Source organism: Phodopus roborovskii, unplaced genomic scaffold (assembly GCF_943737965.1).
Source record: "Phodopus roborovskii unplaced genomic scaffold, PHOROB, whole genome shotgun sequence".
In the NCBI taxonomy this organism is placed as follows: Eukaryota; Metazoa; Chordata; class Mammalia; order Rodentia; family Cricetidae; genus Phodopus; species Phodopus roborovskii.
Window position 1 is genome coordinate 6,702,103 of NW_026126546.1, and position 17,553 is coordinate 6,719,655.

At 52.3% G+C, this 17,553-nt stretch overlaps 1 protein-coding gene across 1 annotated transcript in view; it reads left to right on the forward strand.

Moving 5' to 3' along the window:
- Sorcs2 (sortilin related VPS10 domain containing receptor 2) overlaps positions 1 to 17,553 on the forward strand; it is a 355,042-nt gene that overhangs the window by 282,796 nt on the left and 54,693 nt on the right. Inside the window, exon 4 of the mRNA XM_051200383.1 lies at positions 16,925 to 17,089. Within this exon, the coding sequence (XP_051056340.1) occupies positions 16,925 to 17,089 (165 nt within the window). The remainder of the gene's footprint in view (positions 1 to 16,924; positions 17,090 to 17,553) is intronic.

The window sequence follows — 17,553 nt, forward strand, 5'->3', positions numbered from 1 at the left end:
TGTCAACTCATTCAACCACCTTCTAGCCATCCACCATCCACTCTTTTACCTTTCCCCCGTCCACCCATCCACTCATCTACTCACTGTCTATTTATCTACTCATCCATACAACTACCCATCCACTCATCCATGTACTCATCACTCATTCCCTGCTATTGATCTGCATAATCAAAGCCAGTTGACTGTCTTATCTATTTGAGTTTTTATTCATGCATCTGAGTGTTTACTTAGGTACATACACTATGTATGTGTTCATCCATCCATCATGCATGTGCCATCTGTATAAATATTAATCTACTCACTGCTTATTGATATATACATATATGTGTACATAGACATATGTAATCCCTCCACCCGCACATACATGTACAACCCTTCTTGCACAATCACACAGCAAGCCTTTAGCCTTTAGACAACTCTTCCTGTACCTGGTTTCTGGACAAGCAGAAGTGGAGTGAACAACATCTACCCTCTAGCCCCAGGACTGTCAGAACGAGGAGACTGAAACCAATGTCCAGAAGAGCACGTTCTGAAGTAGAGGAGGGAGAACTTCTGGAACCATGATGGAGAATGCACATAAACAGTGAGTGAGAAGTGTTCCATGGAGGCAGCCCATTTGAGTTGATCACTGCCAGATGTGTAGGACTTGAGTCGTGAGAGACGACAAAGACATTTGCTCTGAAATTCAGGTCCACTGAGCTCAGGTTCTAGGTCCTCCAGTGCCGGATCCTCATCTGTGAAGGCAGGGGAAGTGACTTCTTCAGTGTGACCCATCCGCCTCCTCCGCTGTGCCTCCCTTCCCACTCATGCCTTCCCCCAGAGATTCCTGGGGAGGCACAGGGGTGCTCCCAATCTCCCAGCTTCCCTCTGTCCCTTGTAATCTCACCATTATCACTCCAGGGATGCCCAGCCCAATGCCCCCCCCCCTCAGATTCTAAGCTGCCTCGTGACATCTCCACCCGGTGGCCCCCTGGCATCTCAGGGTCTCCATCTTGTGACATCCTTGTCTGCTCCTGCAACCACCTCTCAAAGGCGACTCAGAAAGCCATGCCATGTGCTCTCGAGCAAAGGCTACTGTCTCCCTTCTCCCGATCCCTGCACCCCATATCAAGTGTGCCACGTTCTGCCCTCACTGGCCCTGTTGTCACCTGGGTCTATGCGTAGTTATACACATTGGAACGTGAACACCTCTGGCATCTGTGGCTGCCGCTGCAGGCCTGTGAGGGAACAAGGGGAGTTCTTTGCCTTGTTTAGAACCTAAGCTGGAACCAGGGAAAGGAGCTCGTGAGTGAAGGTCTCTTTCTCAGCATATACGTTCCTAGCTCCCAACTGGCAGCCACCTAGGTCAATTGTCTGGTGTCAATCAATTAATCTGATGATTCCAGGCCTCTCAAAGTATCTCCCCAAGTACCCTTCCCCTTCCTGTTGCCCCTGAAGTCACTCTACTGCTCTAACCTATCATAGGTGAGAGCTGGCATGCACATTATAACTCAGAGGTATGAATCTGTTCCAGTCTGCTGTGACACCATCCACAGCTGCCCATGGACAGGAGATGCTTAAGCAGTCACTGGAGGCTTTGCTGGCACTAACTGTGACCAGACCCTGTAGGATGTCAACAGATGCCCAGCTTGAGCCTGGCCAATGGAGGATAGTATGTGGGAGTGGACAGAACCGTTAACAGGTCCTTCCAGTGCCTACCTGTCACGGCTACTTGTAGTTGCCCCTCTCCCTTCCTCCCCCCTCTGTCTCTCTGTCTGTCTGTCTGTCTGTCTCTCTCTCTCTGTGTGTGTGTGTGTGTGTGTGTACATGCACTAGGGCAGTAATGATGAATTCGGAATTGTGAAACACGTTTTTTCCTGAATTGTAAAGCTCCTTTGCTGAACAAATCTTACAGAGGCACACAGTCAATAGATCAAAGGCAAGCTGAGCGGCTGTGACAAGGCTTGGGGATGGAAACATGGCTCTCTGGGCCTGTCACCTGCTCAGCCACACTTATGGAGTTGGGCACCCTCAAGGGCTGTTAACCTCTCGTGAGGTTCTGCATCTTAGCAGGGTCCAAGAGTGGACATGGTGAAGTACCCGGGTAACTAGTAACGGTGACTGACTCCTGTCACCTTGTCTTCAGTGTGTCATTATGGCTGCCGCACCCGAGTTCCACACATTGTCACATCTTCCCAGTGTCACAGCAGTCCTACAAGTCACAGTTACCATGATTGGGATTGATTCAGATGCCATTCTGGTAAAGAGTACTACGCCCTGCCCTGAAGCCTGGCCCTTCTGCCCCAGGGTCTTCCAGAGGAGAGGTGCCCAGAGCAGCCCTAATTAGGGGAGGGCTGCCATGTCCCTTGTCAGGGTGTAAACCTCCTCCCCCAACCCCAGCCTGACGCTCAGCGGGTAGAAGAGAGAAGAGAGACAGTGCCTTCTTGCTTTCCAAGGTTGGGGCTCCCGTGGACCACTGAACTATTCCAGGCCATGTGGACATATGTGGCTAGAGTTCAGCTAAGGTGTGCTGGCCACAAAGCTTTTCCTCTGCTGAGATGACACTGTTGAGTAAAGAAAGTTCCAGGCAGAGATAGGAAGCCTTCTGTCACCAGGAGCATTCAGGCAAAGCTCAGGGATACAGGTGATGATTTCACATAATAAAGAATGTGGTCCTGCTTGCCCTCAGTCAGCGCCATCTCTGCAACTCAGCCAGGACCTAGCTTCAGATGTCACCGCGTTTTGGAGGAGGTTGGAACCATTTTACCTAACTTCTTCTCATCCAAACCCTGCCTTGCCCTCTGTTTTATGCCCGTGGGAGAGGCCACGGCCAGGCCAGCACCAGGAGGGCTCTGGGCACAGAACAACACGCATCCTCTCTGTCAGGACACATCACCTGTTTGGTCAGAGCTCCTGTCTTGCAGTCTCCCTACAGTGTCTGTGGGCCCTGAGAAATGCCCTCCAGAGCGCTCTTCTTGGGAATGTTAATGATGTAACTATTCCCTTCCCAACAAGAAGGGTGAGAAGGAACCGACAAAAACACATGGCCACCACCGCTTCCATGTCCAAGGACTATGTAACATTAGAAGCCACATTTCTCTATGAACACCAGCACCCCATGGTTGACAGCTACTAACACACCACTTTAGTGGCGTTAGTATACACAAACCAATATACCAGTACTGACTAATGCCTTGAGACATCAATAGCCTAACCATTAATATTCAGTGGACTCAGAAGCACCACACCCCACCACTGATAACACACCCTACTGTTGACAACAGGCCTATGTGGCAGCACACAGCACCACTGACTCAGGGCTCAGACACCACCCCCAACACTAACAACAAGGCCCAGGGACACCACAACCTGCCCCCGACGGAGGGGCTCAAAGACGCCAGTGCTGAGGCTTAGACATAGTGACATATGCAGAAAGTCAGCAGGGCCTTCCTTCTATCCCCACCATCTTTGAGTTTTTTGTGGTACTGCCCTGTCCTGATCCAACTGGTACGTGGCTTGGTCCTTCCCAGCCCCTGTCCCATGGGAAGACACAAGACACACACGTGGCTTAGTGTTTCCCTGTCCCACAGCTGCAGCCTGGAACCTCCCACAGTCCCTCCCAGCAGACTCAGGCCGCCTCTCCCATCCTCTCCACAGCTCCTGACGCCTTAGCGTCCTCCCACGCCATGGCCTCACCATCACTTTGCTGCTAGATGGGTCCCCTGGCCCAGCCACTCTGTGTTTTGTTAAAGCACTTCCTGAGGGTGTGGCGCCTCCTGACTCCCCCTTTGTTCAGGGGTTGAGTCCCTCCTTTGAGTCCAAGGCTGCTTGTTTCTGCCTGTCTGCTCATTCCCTGTCTGTCTGTGCCTTGTGAAGCCAAGGATCAAGGCTTCACTTACTCTCTAGCTCAGTTAAGGCTGGACAGAAAGGGCGGCTGGAGGACGCCCTGTGCGTGTCCTTTGTCATCTCTGTAGGTGGGTGACAGAGTACTGCCTTGCTGACACCCTGCCTCCATATCGCCAGGCACTGTAGAGCTGGGATGGAGCTGCTGTCTCTGAGATCTGTGTGTTGCTGTCTCCAGATACTTAAAATCATTGGCTTTTAAGGAGGAAAAGTTCATGTGGTTCACAGTTCAGAGCTCCATGCCCCATTGGCTTCACTTCCGTAAACCTGTTCTGACTCAGCTGAGTCAGAGGTAGCTTGTTTGACCCCATGGTGGCCAGGAAGCAGAGAGAAAATGTAGAGGCAGGGCCTTTGGTCATGTCCCCCTCAGGGTCACCCCACCAGTGGCCTTCTTCCCACTAGCATCCCCTCAGGTTCCATTACTTTTACACAGGGTGGGTGTTATGATACTTCCAGAGATGGGGTCTTGGCGGGAAGCCCCACGGTGGGTGAGGCTCGAACACACCATGGGGACTGAGCTTGTGTGGGAAGTTTTATGGAGGGGAGGGAAGGGAGAAAGGAGAGAGAGAGAGAGAGAGAGAGAGAGAGAGAGAGAGAGAGAGAGAGAGGGAGGGAGGGAGGAAGGGAGGGAGGGAGGATGGGAGGGGGGGAGAGAGAGAGGCCTTAAAGAGAACTCAGCTAAACGCCTGCAAGGACTGGCTCGCTTCGCCAGAGCACCATTTAAAAGACACAGGAAGCATTCTGTCCCGACACACAGTAAATGAAAACGAGGAATGACTGTCCTAGGTGTGGTTGAGGAGAAGGCTTATGGTATAGATATAAGGGAGAACACAGCCAGAGGCATCTGGAAGAGTCCAGACTGGACACGGCCAGCGGACTAGATGAGGGATGTGAGGAGACAGGGAGAGAGGAAGAGAAGCTAGATGGGCAAGAGAGGGGACCAGGAGTCAAGGGTGCAGGGCCAAGAAAGAAGCCAAGGGCAGAACCAAGACAGCACATGGCCAAAATATCTGAGTTGTACAGGAATCAGAAGCTGGGGAAGGGAAGAGAAGCTCAGGGGCTGCAGATGTCTGGGGTGGGGTAAGAAGTGCTGAGAGGGGCCAGGACTCTGTCACAGACACTTCCTATGCTGAGAGGACCTGGCAGCCAGATTTGATACGGTAGCAGGGACCTCAGTTCGCCATGTGTCCGGGGTTTCTGTGGGGCCCAGGACACAGTAGCTGTATGCGCAAGCCTGATTTTTGTCACCAGTGTTGTCCACGCTGAGTGATCAGTGTGTCACTGCCATGTCACTCAAGGTAGCGGCGATCACTGGAGACTGGGGCTTCCTGTGTAAGGTTCTTTCTCTGTCACACAGGAAGCTGCTGCTGTAATGGCCAAACAGGAAGTGACAGTGAGGGTCTAAGAGGAAGCTGTGCTAAGAACCAAACAGGAAATTGTAGCGGTCAGGCAGGAAGTCGCAGTAAGGCTCACCCAGGAAGCTGAGATAAGAGCCTAATAGGGTGGTAAGGGGATACGAGGAAGCTTCAGTGTGGGCCACTTATCTCTGTCCGCACTGGGTTCTGGAAGCTTCTGTGTGGGCCATTTACTGTCTTCACTGGGTTCTGGAAGCTTCAGTGTGGGCCACTTATCTCTGTCCTCACTGGATTCTAGAAGCTTCAGTGTGGGCCACTTATCTCTGTCCACACTGGATTCTCTGAGCAGATCAACAGTTCCGAAGTGGACAGTGAATGTGAGGGCAATTGGCTCCAAGGTCCCCATCACCCACTCACAGGGACAATGACCAGCTCAAGCTCAAGCTGAGACAGCACTTTAGCCACCTGGACTACTGATGACAGTGCCATCTTAGCTGCTGGTTGTGAGTATTTGACTAGGAAATCTTAGGGACCGACCGTGTCATTCCCACAGTGCCGTCATTACCCATACACAGCCAGCACTGCAAAGCCAGAGTACTAACAGAGCTGCCAAGCGTTCCCTCGCCTTCCGTTGTTCAATTAGGGCAGATGAATGAACAAACTGTTCACTGATCTAATCTTACACAGTTAACACAACTGTCCTGATAAAAGACAATCTTGCAAAACACAGTCACTCCAGAGAATTCACCATCCTCCCTCTGCACTCTGCCCAGGCGAATGGGCTTCTTTGCATTGCCGGCGAAATGCCTTCAGACAGCCAAACAAACACAATTAAACCACATTCCCTCTAGGGCCTTCATGCACAGCCCCTCCGAGAACAGAAGTCTTAACAACGGCCCTGGCTCGAGTTTCATGTTATTGAAAAGATTGCCCGTAAATCAAGGTTGTAGGACGTGGGTGGTGAGTTGTTTTTATGTCTCCTGAAATATGTCTGCCTTCTTCCATGATGATCGATCAGGAGCCAGGTTTCAAGGCAGACCCTGGCCAAGGGGAAAGCAGGCTCTGCTTTCAGTTTACAAGTGTGCCCAGGGACTTTTCTTGGCATTTCAGCAATTGTCAAGTCAGTAATTAAAGCTGAACCAGCCCTTAGCTGACAATCAATTCCGTGATTGTGTTTGACTGGCTGTTTTACAAAATCAACACTGCGTGCTCATCGGCGCACGTGCTCACACAGAGGGCAGGATGGCTGGCTGCCACAGCAAGCAGAGACATCCATGCACCTACACGGGAGCTTACGGCTGTGTGGCACTGGGCAAGTCACTTCCCCGTCCAGGCTCCTGCTCTCTGTCTGGAAGACAGCCCAAGGTGTCACCCGCCCAGGCTGCTATGAAAGACTAGGATTTGTGTTTATGAATGCACCCTGCCCAGAGGATGGGGCTAAGGTTGGGGATTGTGTTCTCCTGGTCACTTTGGTGATCCCAACACCCGGCACAGCCCTTGCATAGATATGTGACAGGAATCCTGTGTGTAGTTCGCCCCCAACCCCAGCACCCTGCATCCTGTCCATCACTACTGGGGCCCAGCTCCTTCATAAGCTTTGAAGTGATCCCTTGCCAGCTTTGGTGGCTTGAAGGAGATTCTCTCCCCCACCCCAGTCTCAGGCATTTGAACCCTTTGTCCCCAGTTGGTGGCACGACTTGAGAAGGCTTCGGAAGTGGGACCTTGTTGGAGGAAGCATGGCACTGGGGAGGGCTTTGAGAGTTTAAAGGCTTGTGACGTTCCTAGCTCATTTTGTCTACTGCCCCTTGTGGTCCAGGATGTGAGCCCTCAGCCTCATCCTCCTGCAGCCATGTGTCATTCTGTCGTCAAGGACTCTAACCCTCCGGAACCACACACCCAAATAAACTCTTTCTTCTCATCGTTACCTTGGTCATGGTATTTATTACAGCCACAGAAAAGTCACTATTATACCAGGTAAGGACAGTCAGTCGGTGAGAGCCAACCTGCTGAGAGCCAACCGTGTCCCACATTCTAGATGGACAGGCAGTACCACCCACCCAGGCTTGCTGTAGTCTGCTAGCTCCTGATGGATTTCCTTCTTTGTTTATTCATTCCTGGTGGTGGTGGGCCCATGTGTGCCACAGGGCACATGTAGGGGGGTCTCAGGACAAGTTGGTTGGCTCTGTCCTTACATGGGGGTCCCAGGGATCGAACTCAGGCCATCAGGTTTGTGCACCAAGTGCTTTTATGCCCTGAGCCCTCTCATCTTGCAGCACTCCTGGTAAATTTCTAAGACAGTACAGCAGTTCACAGCTGGGGGTCGAGGGCACTGGATCCTGTTCTGATGTGTTCCACACAATGGGAGCTCAAATCTCTCGGGAATCACGCTGTGAACAGGTGTCATCTGCATCCTGCCCCAACAGATATTTCCATTTGTCGCCTTGGTGCAGGAGTGAATTCTGTAGCTCACAGCAAGCTCATGCTGCTGGAAGAGGTTGCTGTGAGGCAGACAAGTCCTAATTCTTGTAGGTCAAAGATGAGAAGTCAAAGACATCATCAGCACCAAAGACAGGGAGGGCTCTGTACAGAGAATGATCTAGATAAAATGTGCGTTGTTCAGTAAGCAGAGATGGAATGGACCAGATCCTGGTATTTGACTGGTAGTGTTATTCTAGATGTTTCCTGAGTATATGTCTTTTGCTCAGTGTTGCCCTTGCTGGTTGTAGGTTTTAATTTGTTTATGTTTTTACCTTTCCTTTTCCTGGAGTATACTTGACATTTGTTATCATTATATATAGTTTTTGCATCAGGCTTAAAGCCTTCTTTAGACTAAAAGGGGGAATTGTAGTGGCATCTAGCCTTGCCAGTATATTTGTGTTAGTGGCCACACTAACAGGAAGATGGGGAAGCCTAAGGTGGGCACTCGCTCACTCTCTCACACATAACACACACACACACGCTCTCTTGCTCTCTCTCTCACACACATTCTCTCTCTCACACACACACACACATACTCTCTCTCTCTCTCTCTCTCTCTCTCTCTCTCTCTCTCTCTCTCTCTCTCGGGTTGTGGATCAGATCAGAAGGGCAGAGGCTGCATCTTCTGGAGCCGGAACACTGCGGCCATTCTTTACTATTATCTGTGCAAGCTGCTCCCCAATAAAACACCCTTTTATCATTTATCTTTGGTCTAATGAACTCATTATTCCCTGCCTTCAGTTTTTATCATCAGGCCTTGATCAGAAACCACAGCAGGTATGGAAAAGGAATTTAATATTGGGCCCCTGAGGCTTCCCTACATGGTGGATGTGACAGCTGGAGTGAAGGTCGTGGGCTGAGGTGAAGATCACACGTTAGGGTGGCTGTCACAGGCTGGAGTGTAGGTCATAGACTGGGGTGAAGATCGCACGTTAGGGTGGCTGTCACAGGATGGAGTGAAGGTCATAGACTGGGGTGAAGATCACACGTTAGGATGGCTGTCACAGGCTGGAGTGAAGGTCATAGACTGGGATGAAGATCACACGTTAGGGTGTCTGTCACAGGCTGGAGTGAAGGTCATAGACTGGGGTGAAGATCACACGTTAGGGTGTCTGTCACAGGCTGGAGTGAAGGTCATAGACTGGGGTGAAGATCACACGTTAGGATGGCTGTCACAGGCTGGAGTGAAGGTCATAGACTGGGGTATGAGAAGCTTGGAAACTGCTGTCTGTTTTCCCATCTGTCTTCTCACCCTGTGCTGATCCTAGGAAGGATGCTGGGGACACTGGTGGCCCTGGGCCAGCCCACAGAATCTATGGAAGACCAGTGACCCTGCTCTTAACCTGTCAGCTCTTGTGTGAAGGCTGCTCAGCCCAGTATGTCATGATAGTGGCGGAATGGGGTGGCATCCAGGCCAGTTCTTTTGCATGCCACATTATCTCATTTCAAAACATTCAAGAGAGCACACTCCAAAATGACTTTCCCTGGAATAAGCGAAGCCACATCTGGCTCGTGGGCCCATGTGTAGTCCCCAAATGCCTCCCTGCAGGCCAGCTTCCTACCAGGCTCGCCCTGAGTATCTCTCCCACCACTGGGTATGTCCCAGGAGCCTTGGAAGCTCAGATTGACCCTGGTTGTCTCCCAAGCTAGTCATCCTGTCTCATGCCACATAAATGTAAATGACACTGCTGTGCACATCTTCCTTAGCCAGCAGATCAGAGCATTCTCTGTGGCCCTTATCACTCAATCCCTACTGAAGCCCCTGAGCCCCAGCTGTAAGTCATCTTTAGCACCCATCCATCCTGTGTGGCATGCTGCCTTTGTCTGAAGTCTCATTTAACTAACCCACCCGACTCCACAGTCACCTTCCTCTTGTATACACAAGGCCACATCTCAGGCAAACTATCTCCTAGGGGTTACCAAACAGATGACCACTTCTACCACTCCAGAGATCCCACCTGGGGGTACCAGCCCCTCCCCCTGCCATCTGCAAGCCTTGGGGGATAAGAAAGGTGCTGGGCTGGAGAATTCTTATTACTCATGACTCACTCGGGCTCAGATGAGATTCTAGCAGCTTCTAATTTCAGATCTGGGGGTGGGTGCCTCTGTGTTTGTCTCAACTGTCTGCATCTGCACTTGTCCAAACCAAGTCTCCTGAGTTCCCAGCTGGCTCCATCTGGCTGCCAGGAACAAGTTGGTGGGGGGGGGGAGGGGGTGTTCAGTAGACAGGTGACAGGAATCTTGAGGCATGGGCTGGCAGTCCCTGAAACACATACACACAATCACACTTATATACGTAGTAGAGAGAGAGGAAGATCTCTCTGTGAGGCAGGGCTCTGGCAAGCAAGGATGACACATACTTCCTTTGGTTTTCTGTAAGGCCCACAAAAATGATTGCAATCCGATGTGTGTCACTGGGGCAGGCTGGGTGTTAGCCCTACCTTTCGGAAGAGATGGGCTGAAAGCTTCATGGTGGGAAGTGGACCAGGGAGGTAACATCCAGCATCTGTTGATCAGAGCAACCACAAGAAACCTATAAGCAGCGGTCACAGGGACGCATCAAACCAGAAGGTCCAAATAGCAGACCGGAAGGATATCTGACTGAATCTGGAACCCAGAAGAAGGCATGTAGACCCTTAAGCAGTCAGGACTCCAGATACGGCCAAGGGATCAGGGCTCCAGCACAGGTCCCACCTGTCCTGCTCCTCCTCTGCCAGGAGCTCCCCTAAGCCCTTCGTGTGTGGCTGCACTGACCTTCCGTAGAAGACATCTGTCCGCCGAGGCGGGTAGTGGGGAGGGGTCATTGTGGTCAACACTCCAGGACATGGAGGTCCTCTGTGTCTCTGTAGGCCTGAGGAGCAGAGGTACTTTGGAGGAGGAGTTCGCTGCAATAGGGGCACAGGACATATGTGTGCCCTGACAGAGTGATCTTAACGGGACCCACTGGCCAGGGGGAGAAAGGTCCAAGGAGCCTTCATGCAATCAGAAGTCCATCCCCAACATTTTAGTAACTTATAGGCTTCTGGGAGCCACTTCTGGCCTCTGGAGTACGGAGGGAGGCCTTTCACACAGAGACAACCATGTCCTAGGCCTTGGCATTAGTTGGGTGGCACAGGGGAACGTGAAGAGAGGAAAGCTGGTGCAGCCAAGCTACCGGTGAGCTCCATACACCTTCTCCAGCCTCTCTGGCCTCAGCAGTCCCTCTGAGAAATGAGGACAATTGAGCTCCTTGGCAGGAGTGCTGTGAGTGTCCTATACAACTTTCCCTGTGCCATACCCCATACCCTGTACTGGGCCACACAGCTTACTAGCCTCTCCTGAGGCTCAGGCTTTAAGTTGCCCAACCATCAGTCAAAGGAATGTGTCAGATATTTCTACAACACGTTTGAACATGTTGCCTCTGATTTCTGGAAACCCAGCCTCACAGCCCCCAGGACCTAGCTCAGGTACCATATGTCTCCCCCAGAATAGTAAGCAGTAAAAATACGCTGTTGGAAATAGTCTGCCTCTCAGTTTGGAAGTGCAATCTGCCCACCTCCACCCGCGAGCTACTAATTGATTTGCTTCTTACCCCTTGTTCCCATCGTTGTCAGCGCTTTCTCTCCCTCTTTCCTGGCTCACTCTCACAGTCCAAAGGCTGAAATTAGACCCTGGTGAGATCGGAGGGCCCTTGGCACCCCTCACCTCAGGGTCGCCTCGGCGGAACCCTGGGCCCACCCGAGGATGTGGCTGGCGGCCCTAGCCCAGCGCTCTTACTCAGTAATGAGTCTCAGCACCTACTCAGTGTCAGTTGAGTTGTCTAGGCTGGGATATGGCTGTAGCAGATAGACTCAGATTTGCCAGGCTGTGGGGAGGCTCCCCTAGAGAGAGCATAAGGGACTGGCTCCCCTAGAGAGAGCGTAAGGGACTACAAGGTTCATGGTACAGGCCGTTCTGGGTGAGGGTCAGAGAGCCACACTGACTCTGTTCCAGGGATGGTCTCCTGGAAGAGGCAGCCTCTGGAGAGAGCCTGGGTGGACAGGAAGCCCTTTGATGAGCAGATGTTGGAGTGAGGCACTGCCCCCACCCATGGGTTGACTGGTATGGGGCTGCCTGCAGGTAGGGCTTCGTCACCTGGGAGTTTGCACCCAGAACATTTGAAAGGAACTATTTTGGTTTGCTCATATGTGAACATGAATCGTGGTGGAAGTTTGAGGTCAGCGTCGCAGTCATCAGAGTCAGGGTATCTCCATTCTCTTGTGTGTCTGTGCAAGGAGCAGCACATGCCCAGAAAGGCAAGGTGCCTGCTGTCGCAGCCCACTGCAGAAATACAGAATTGAGGTGACTGATACAGGAGCCTGGGATGGAGATGGAAGGTGGGCCAGGGACCCTGCTTTTGTGACCCTATCCCATTACCTCCCTACCCTGGTCTGCCAGTCAAATCTACCCATTCAAGGCTCATCAGAGAAGGCCCCTTCTTTCTCATGGTTCAGCAGCCATTGAAGAATGAATGAATGAATGAGTGAATGAATGAATGAATGAGCCTTCACTAATGTGTGCTACTGGGAACAGTGAAGAGGAAGAAGTGAATGGAACTTTCTGGCTGTTGGCCTCTGGGCTACTTGAGTATTCATGAGGATATTCTCCCAAAGAGAAAACTAGACACGGGATCCTATGGGAGTCCAGGTGGAGGTGGGGCTGGCCATCCCCTCATCCATGCTGGAGTTCTATCCCTTATCCACCCAGGATGGGCCAATTGCCAACTCCACCCACACCTGTGCTGGTGGTCACCAGAGGTACAAAATAAGAGTTGCCCAAGAGCATGCCATCCAAACAGGAGGCCCACAGCAAACAGTTGCGGTGTGGGAGTGCATCATGGGAAAGAGTCTTATGAGAGGGTTCTGGGAAGAGGATTTGGGCAAACCAGGGGTGCATCCAGAGCCTGGGGTGGAGAAAGAACGTCAGGTGGGTGTTTGGTGAGCCAAACACAGGATGTCAGGGTGGCTTGTGTCATTTTTCTTCTTGTCCAGGTGTGTCTACACATAGTTTGGATTATCTAAGGAAGAAGGGACACAGGGAGCCGAAAGTTCCCAAGAGCTACAGCTGGATGCTTTGAGCAAAAACAGTTTGTGAATTACAATGCAAAGTGTAAAATAAATATTCATGAGCCCCTGGTGATATAACTGGATGATTAAATCAATAGCAGGGGAGGCAGGCAAGACCAGTTCTAGTGCAGAATTCCAGTCACTTCCCTCAGGGAGGCAGGTGCCATCCCATTCCAAAGAGGGCAGAGAAACAAGCCACCCGCAAAGGGGCCACCTGCCAGCAGGTGACAGTACCTCCCTCTGTGATCTTAGAGCAAATACCATTGCAGCAGTGTTTGCTGGGAGAAAATGTGGGAACCGATAGCCAAGGCTCCCTGGAGGGACCCTTGCAGGAGCCAGTCTGGATGCCTCTCCACTGCAGGGGACGTTAAAACTCCCCAACAGGATCTCAGAAGACCTGACCAACTAATCGCGTGGGTGGGCTGTGAGGTCCTGGGGCAGAACCAGAGAGCCAGTGGCGTCTGAGCCCAGTGACGTTTGGATAATACTAACTGGCTGACATCGGCGCCCTCATTGTGACAATTGCCACGTCTCCCGCCTGCAAACACTGCGGATACGTTTATTTATTTAAGTAAAACCTGGAATCCTAACTTTCTGCTTAAAACTGACCTCTGCGCTGGCTTCCTCCGCGGCCTTGGGTGTCACTACTGTCCATCATCCCTGCTCATCACATTGCAGAGTGCCACATGCTTCTTATGACTCAGTCACTATACCACAGGGAACAGAGCCCATCCCCTGTGTTCCCACCCAGTATCCGGTTTTTGATGCCCTCTGCGGCTCTTCCCTGAGTTCCCCCGCGCCCCTGCACCCACAGGCTCATCTCTTTGTCCCTGTTAGGGAGAGTCTTTCCCAGGCCTTCCTGAACAGAGGTAGTGGGCATTATGCTGGAGGAGGCTAATTAATGTTTCCAGGGAGCTGGTTAGCGTTCCTGGGAAAGAAAGCTCACTTGGAGCCGAGCAAGCGCTCTCTGATCCTCTTGGGCCCTTCGTTGTCTTCTCCAGATAAGCTCTGAAAGGCCATCGCAGCAGCTTCCAGTCAGAGGCTGGTCTCAGTGCTCCGTGACCTCCAGGAAGCTGTGTGTTCCTCAACTACGCCGGTTCCCAGCCAGCCCTGCCCCAACTCCAGGCCCAGCAGAGGGTCTCTCCCACCACAGTACCCCACAGAGCATGTCAGCTGCTTAAACCCTGCCCCTGCCCCCCCAATGATCCATGTGAACTTGACATCTCTTTCCCTTCTCTGTGCCTCAGTTTCCACACCTGGCAAGCAGAGGTGGTATTAGGATGAGAATTCCCTTTGAGAGTCCTATCAAGGCAACATAGTTAACATGGAGTGCAGCTGGCCCAGAGAGGGAGGCTGGCCTGAGGACTTGAGTCTGCACATGAGGAGAGTGACTGCGGGCCAGCCATGACTACACCAGAGGGACTTCACTGATGCCAGTGGTGTGGGGGGGGCAGACAGTGGCCTGGGGTTGGAGAGTTCACGGCAGGGAGCCAGTCTGCCATCACTGCTCTGATCCAGGGATTGCAGCACTAATGACTCTGGCACCACTTGCCCAGATGCTGTGTGGTGAAGTCACTTTCCCAGCTTTCCCAGCCCCCACCCTAAGGTCTGACTTGTAAGGAGCCCCCCAAGCCCCCCTTTCAACTCTGAAACCCTCCTGTGAGCCACAGTGTGATAGCGGGGGTCTCAGCTCCCTTTCTTGACCATCCCATATCCCAAGCAGCCCAAAGGAGAAGGCATCCATGGGGACTCAGCAGCATACAATAGTTTAAGAGGTGGTGGGCCAGGCGGCCTCGCCATGCACAGGAAAGCCTCATAGCAAGGTTCTCCGAGAGTCCTGGATAGCACAAAGCTGGGTACTGTGGTGACTTCTCCTTGGGAGGCTTTGATGAGCACAGACCACCCCAGTCGTGGAGCTTCATCAGCTTCATCAGACACCTAGAACCTGGGGTGCTCATCCAGCCTGCGGGTCTCCAAAGAGGGGTGTGGTGTGCACATCGAAGGGATGTGGCATCACCACAAGACCAAGCTGCCAGAGTCTCCCCACCCCGTCACCCTGAGCCGAGCTTCGGCCACAGCTAAGGATGTATGTGACAGGGCTGAGTATGGACTGTCTCTCAGGGTAGAGGCTGAGCATCCTAGGGAGGCTGTGCTGGATTCCACTCCAGGAGGTCCAGGGGACCATTGTTCTCTGCCTCTTCTAGAAGCATGTGCCCTTGTCTCCTCTTACGAGGGCACAGTTGGTGGACTTATCCTAAACCCAGGATGGGCTCCTCTTGAGGTCCTGCACTTGTCACCAGTGACCATGCTCCCAAGTAAGGACGTTGCTGTGAGTGTACTGCATCAGGAAGATGGACGGACATGTTTCTGTCTTTCACAGTGTCAGAGTGTATTCAATTCACAGGCCACCTCAATCTGTTGGCTGCAATTACCAACTAGTCCGATTTCCTTGGTAGCTGGCCAAGGTGAATACTGGTTCTTTATTCCAATCTTAATTACCGGTATTCTCTCGGATCACAGTTGCATGGCACACAGAAGATGTTTGTGCGCGTGCGCACCTGTTTTTATGTACGTATCTGCCTGCCTATCTCTACAGGTAGGTGTTCTCATTTGTTTTTGTCATGCTGAGGAGAGAGAGCCTGAAGAGAGAAAATGCCCACACCAGATTGGCCTATGGGAAATTTTCTCCCTTAATGGTTGATGTGAGAGAACTCAGCTCGCTGTGGGGGGCACCAACTCTGTCCAAGTGGTCCCGGTTGTTGAAGGAAGCCTGGTCAGCAAGCCAGTGAGCACCACCCCTCCATGGCCTCTGCTTCAGCCCCTGCCTCCAGGTTCCTGCCTGTTTTGAGTTCCCGCTCTGACTTCCTTTGATGGCAGAGTGTGTGATCTGAGAGTTGTTAAGTTGAAAGAAGCCCTTTCTCTCCTAGTTGCTCTTGGTCACTGTGTTTATCAGCGCAACAGAAACCCTAACTAAAACAGTAGTTTACAGCATGGACACAAAGGGCTGCAGAGGCTACAGCTGAGATGGAGGAGTTTGATAGACCTAGCTGAAGACAAGCAGCAAGCTGATGGGGAGAGAAGCAAGTCCCTGGGGGAATAAGACGAAGCCTGCTGGTGGCTGTGCTTCCAAGTCAGCCTCGGGCTCAGAGCTGAGCCGAGCTTCCGGGTCAATCACGATTCAGGAAAGAGGCACGCAACAGTGGAGACTGTGGGATGGAGGGCGGGACCAGACCTAGAGGGATGAACACATAGATGAATGAATGTCAGGTCACATGGGCAAACAGGTGGGCAGGGAAGGGGACAGCAGTCAAAGTCGGCCATGTCAACCATGGAAAGCAAGTTAAGCTGACGTGTTCAAGGCAGCTGGGAATTCTCTGCTGCACGCTCCTCAGTGCACACACGAGGCCGATGCCAGGCTGCCATCATGGTGTCAGGTGACCTCTTCTCTCTGGAGTCCGGGTAAGGGTGTTGCACCCTTTCTTCGGTCTCCTGTGTCTGATAAACCCTGGCCTGTTTTTTCCTGGTGTGACAGAACACATCCATGTACTCAGAGGGGTCAGTTTACTTTGATCGCTCTCAAGGGTGAGCCCCTGTCTGCTTTTAGGAATAGGTCATTTCGCTGCACAGGTGGTCTTCTTTACAAGCCCACCAAGGTACAGTCATCCTGGCCTATGTTTGTGCCGAAAATGGGGCCAAACGCTGCTGGTAAAATGGACTCTTTGCAGGCAAAGAAGAGCCCCAAAGCCATTGTTTATGCAGCATGGAGGGGCTTAGGGCAGGGTGTGCTCCCAGCTCTCCCAGGGGCTTGGTGTATGGGTACGTCTTTTCAGAGGACACCCGTCAGCTGGCTGCAGTGACTTTGCAGCAGCCGCTCATCCTCCCCATGATTTCTAGGCGACCGCCCATCCTCTTCTTCGGGCAGACACCCCCACTCACATCACCCACTTCCCACATGGCCACACCTGTCCCAGCTCTCCCCAGAGCCTCCTCTCCCATACGGCAGAGACCTTGAGCTTTGGGATTCCATGCCAAGCCCTAGCTCTGCCTGCTGGGGTCCTCCATGAAGGAGTGGGGATGCAGTGAGGGACAGTACTCCTCTTAGCAGTCTCCCATTCTGTGTTTCAGATCATCCTTGTGAGCTCGTCTCTTGGTGACCGGGAACAGAGCCTCTTCCTCAGCACCGATGAGGGCGCCACCTTCCAGAAGTATCCTGTCCCCTTCCTCGTGGAGACCCTCCTCTTCCACCCGAAGGAGGAGGACAAGGTTCTTGCCTACACCAAAGACAGCAAGGTAAGAGGACATGGGATGTGAGGCCGCACGACCCAACCAGACAGACGTCAGGACAGAAGCAGCTTTCTTATCAGGGGTCTCTGCACCCCCAGCTGGTGAGGCAGAGCCTTGCTCGAGCTGGGAGGCACAAACCTCAGCATTGCTCTTGTTGACAAATGCATGTGGCCATCTATCACCATGGGGAATCTCACACCAATGGAGTGTGCACAGCAGGTAGAGGTGGCAGTGAGTAGCCCTTGGCACCCAGAGGCCTGTTAGCTGGGTCAGGAGATCCTAGATAATCCCAGGCCTCCTCTGCTTTAGGCTAGTAGATGCTCAAGGGGAGGGCACTGGATGCTTTCCTGAAGCCATGGTGGCCAGTGACCACAGATTTGGGAACTTAAATGACACAACTGTGTTTTGTCACAGACCTAGAGGCCTGTGTAAAATTAGTGTCCTTGGGCTGAAGTTGAGTGTCCCTGAGA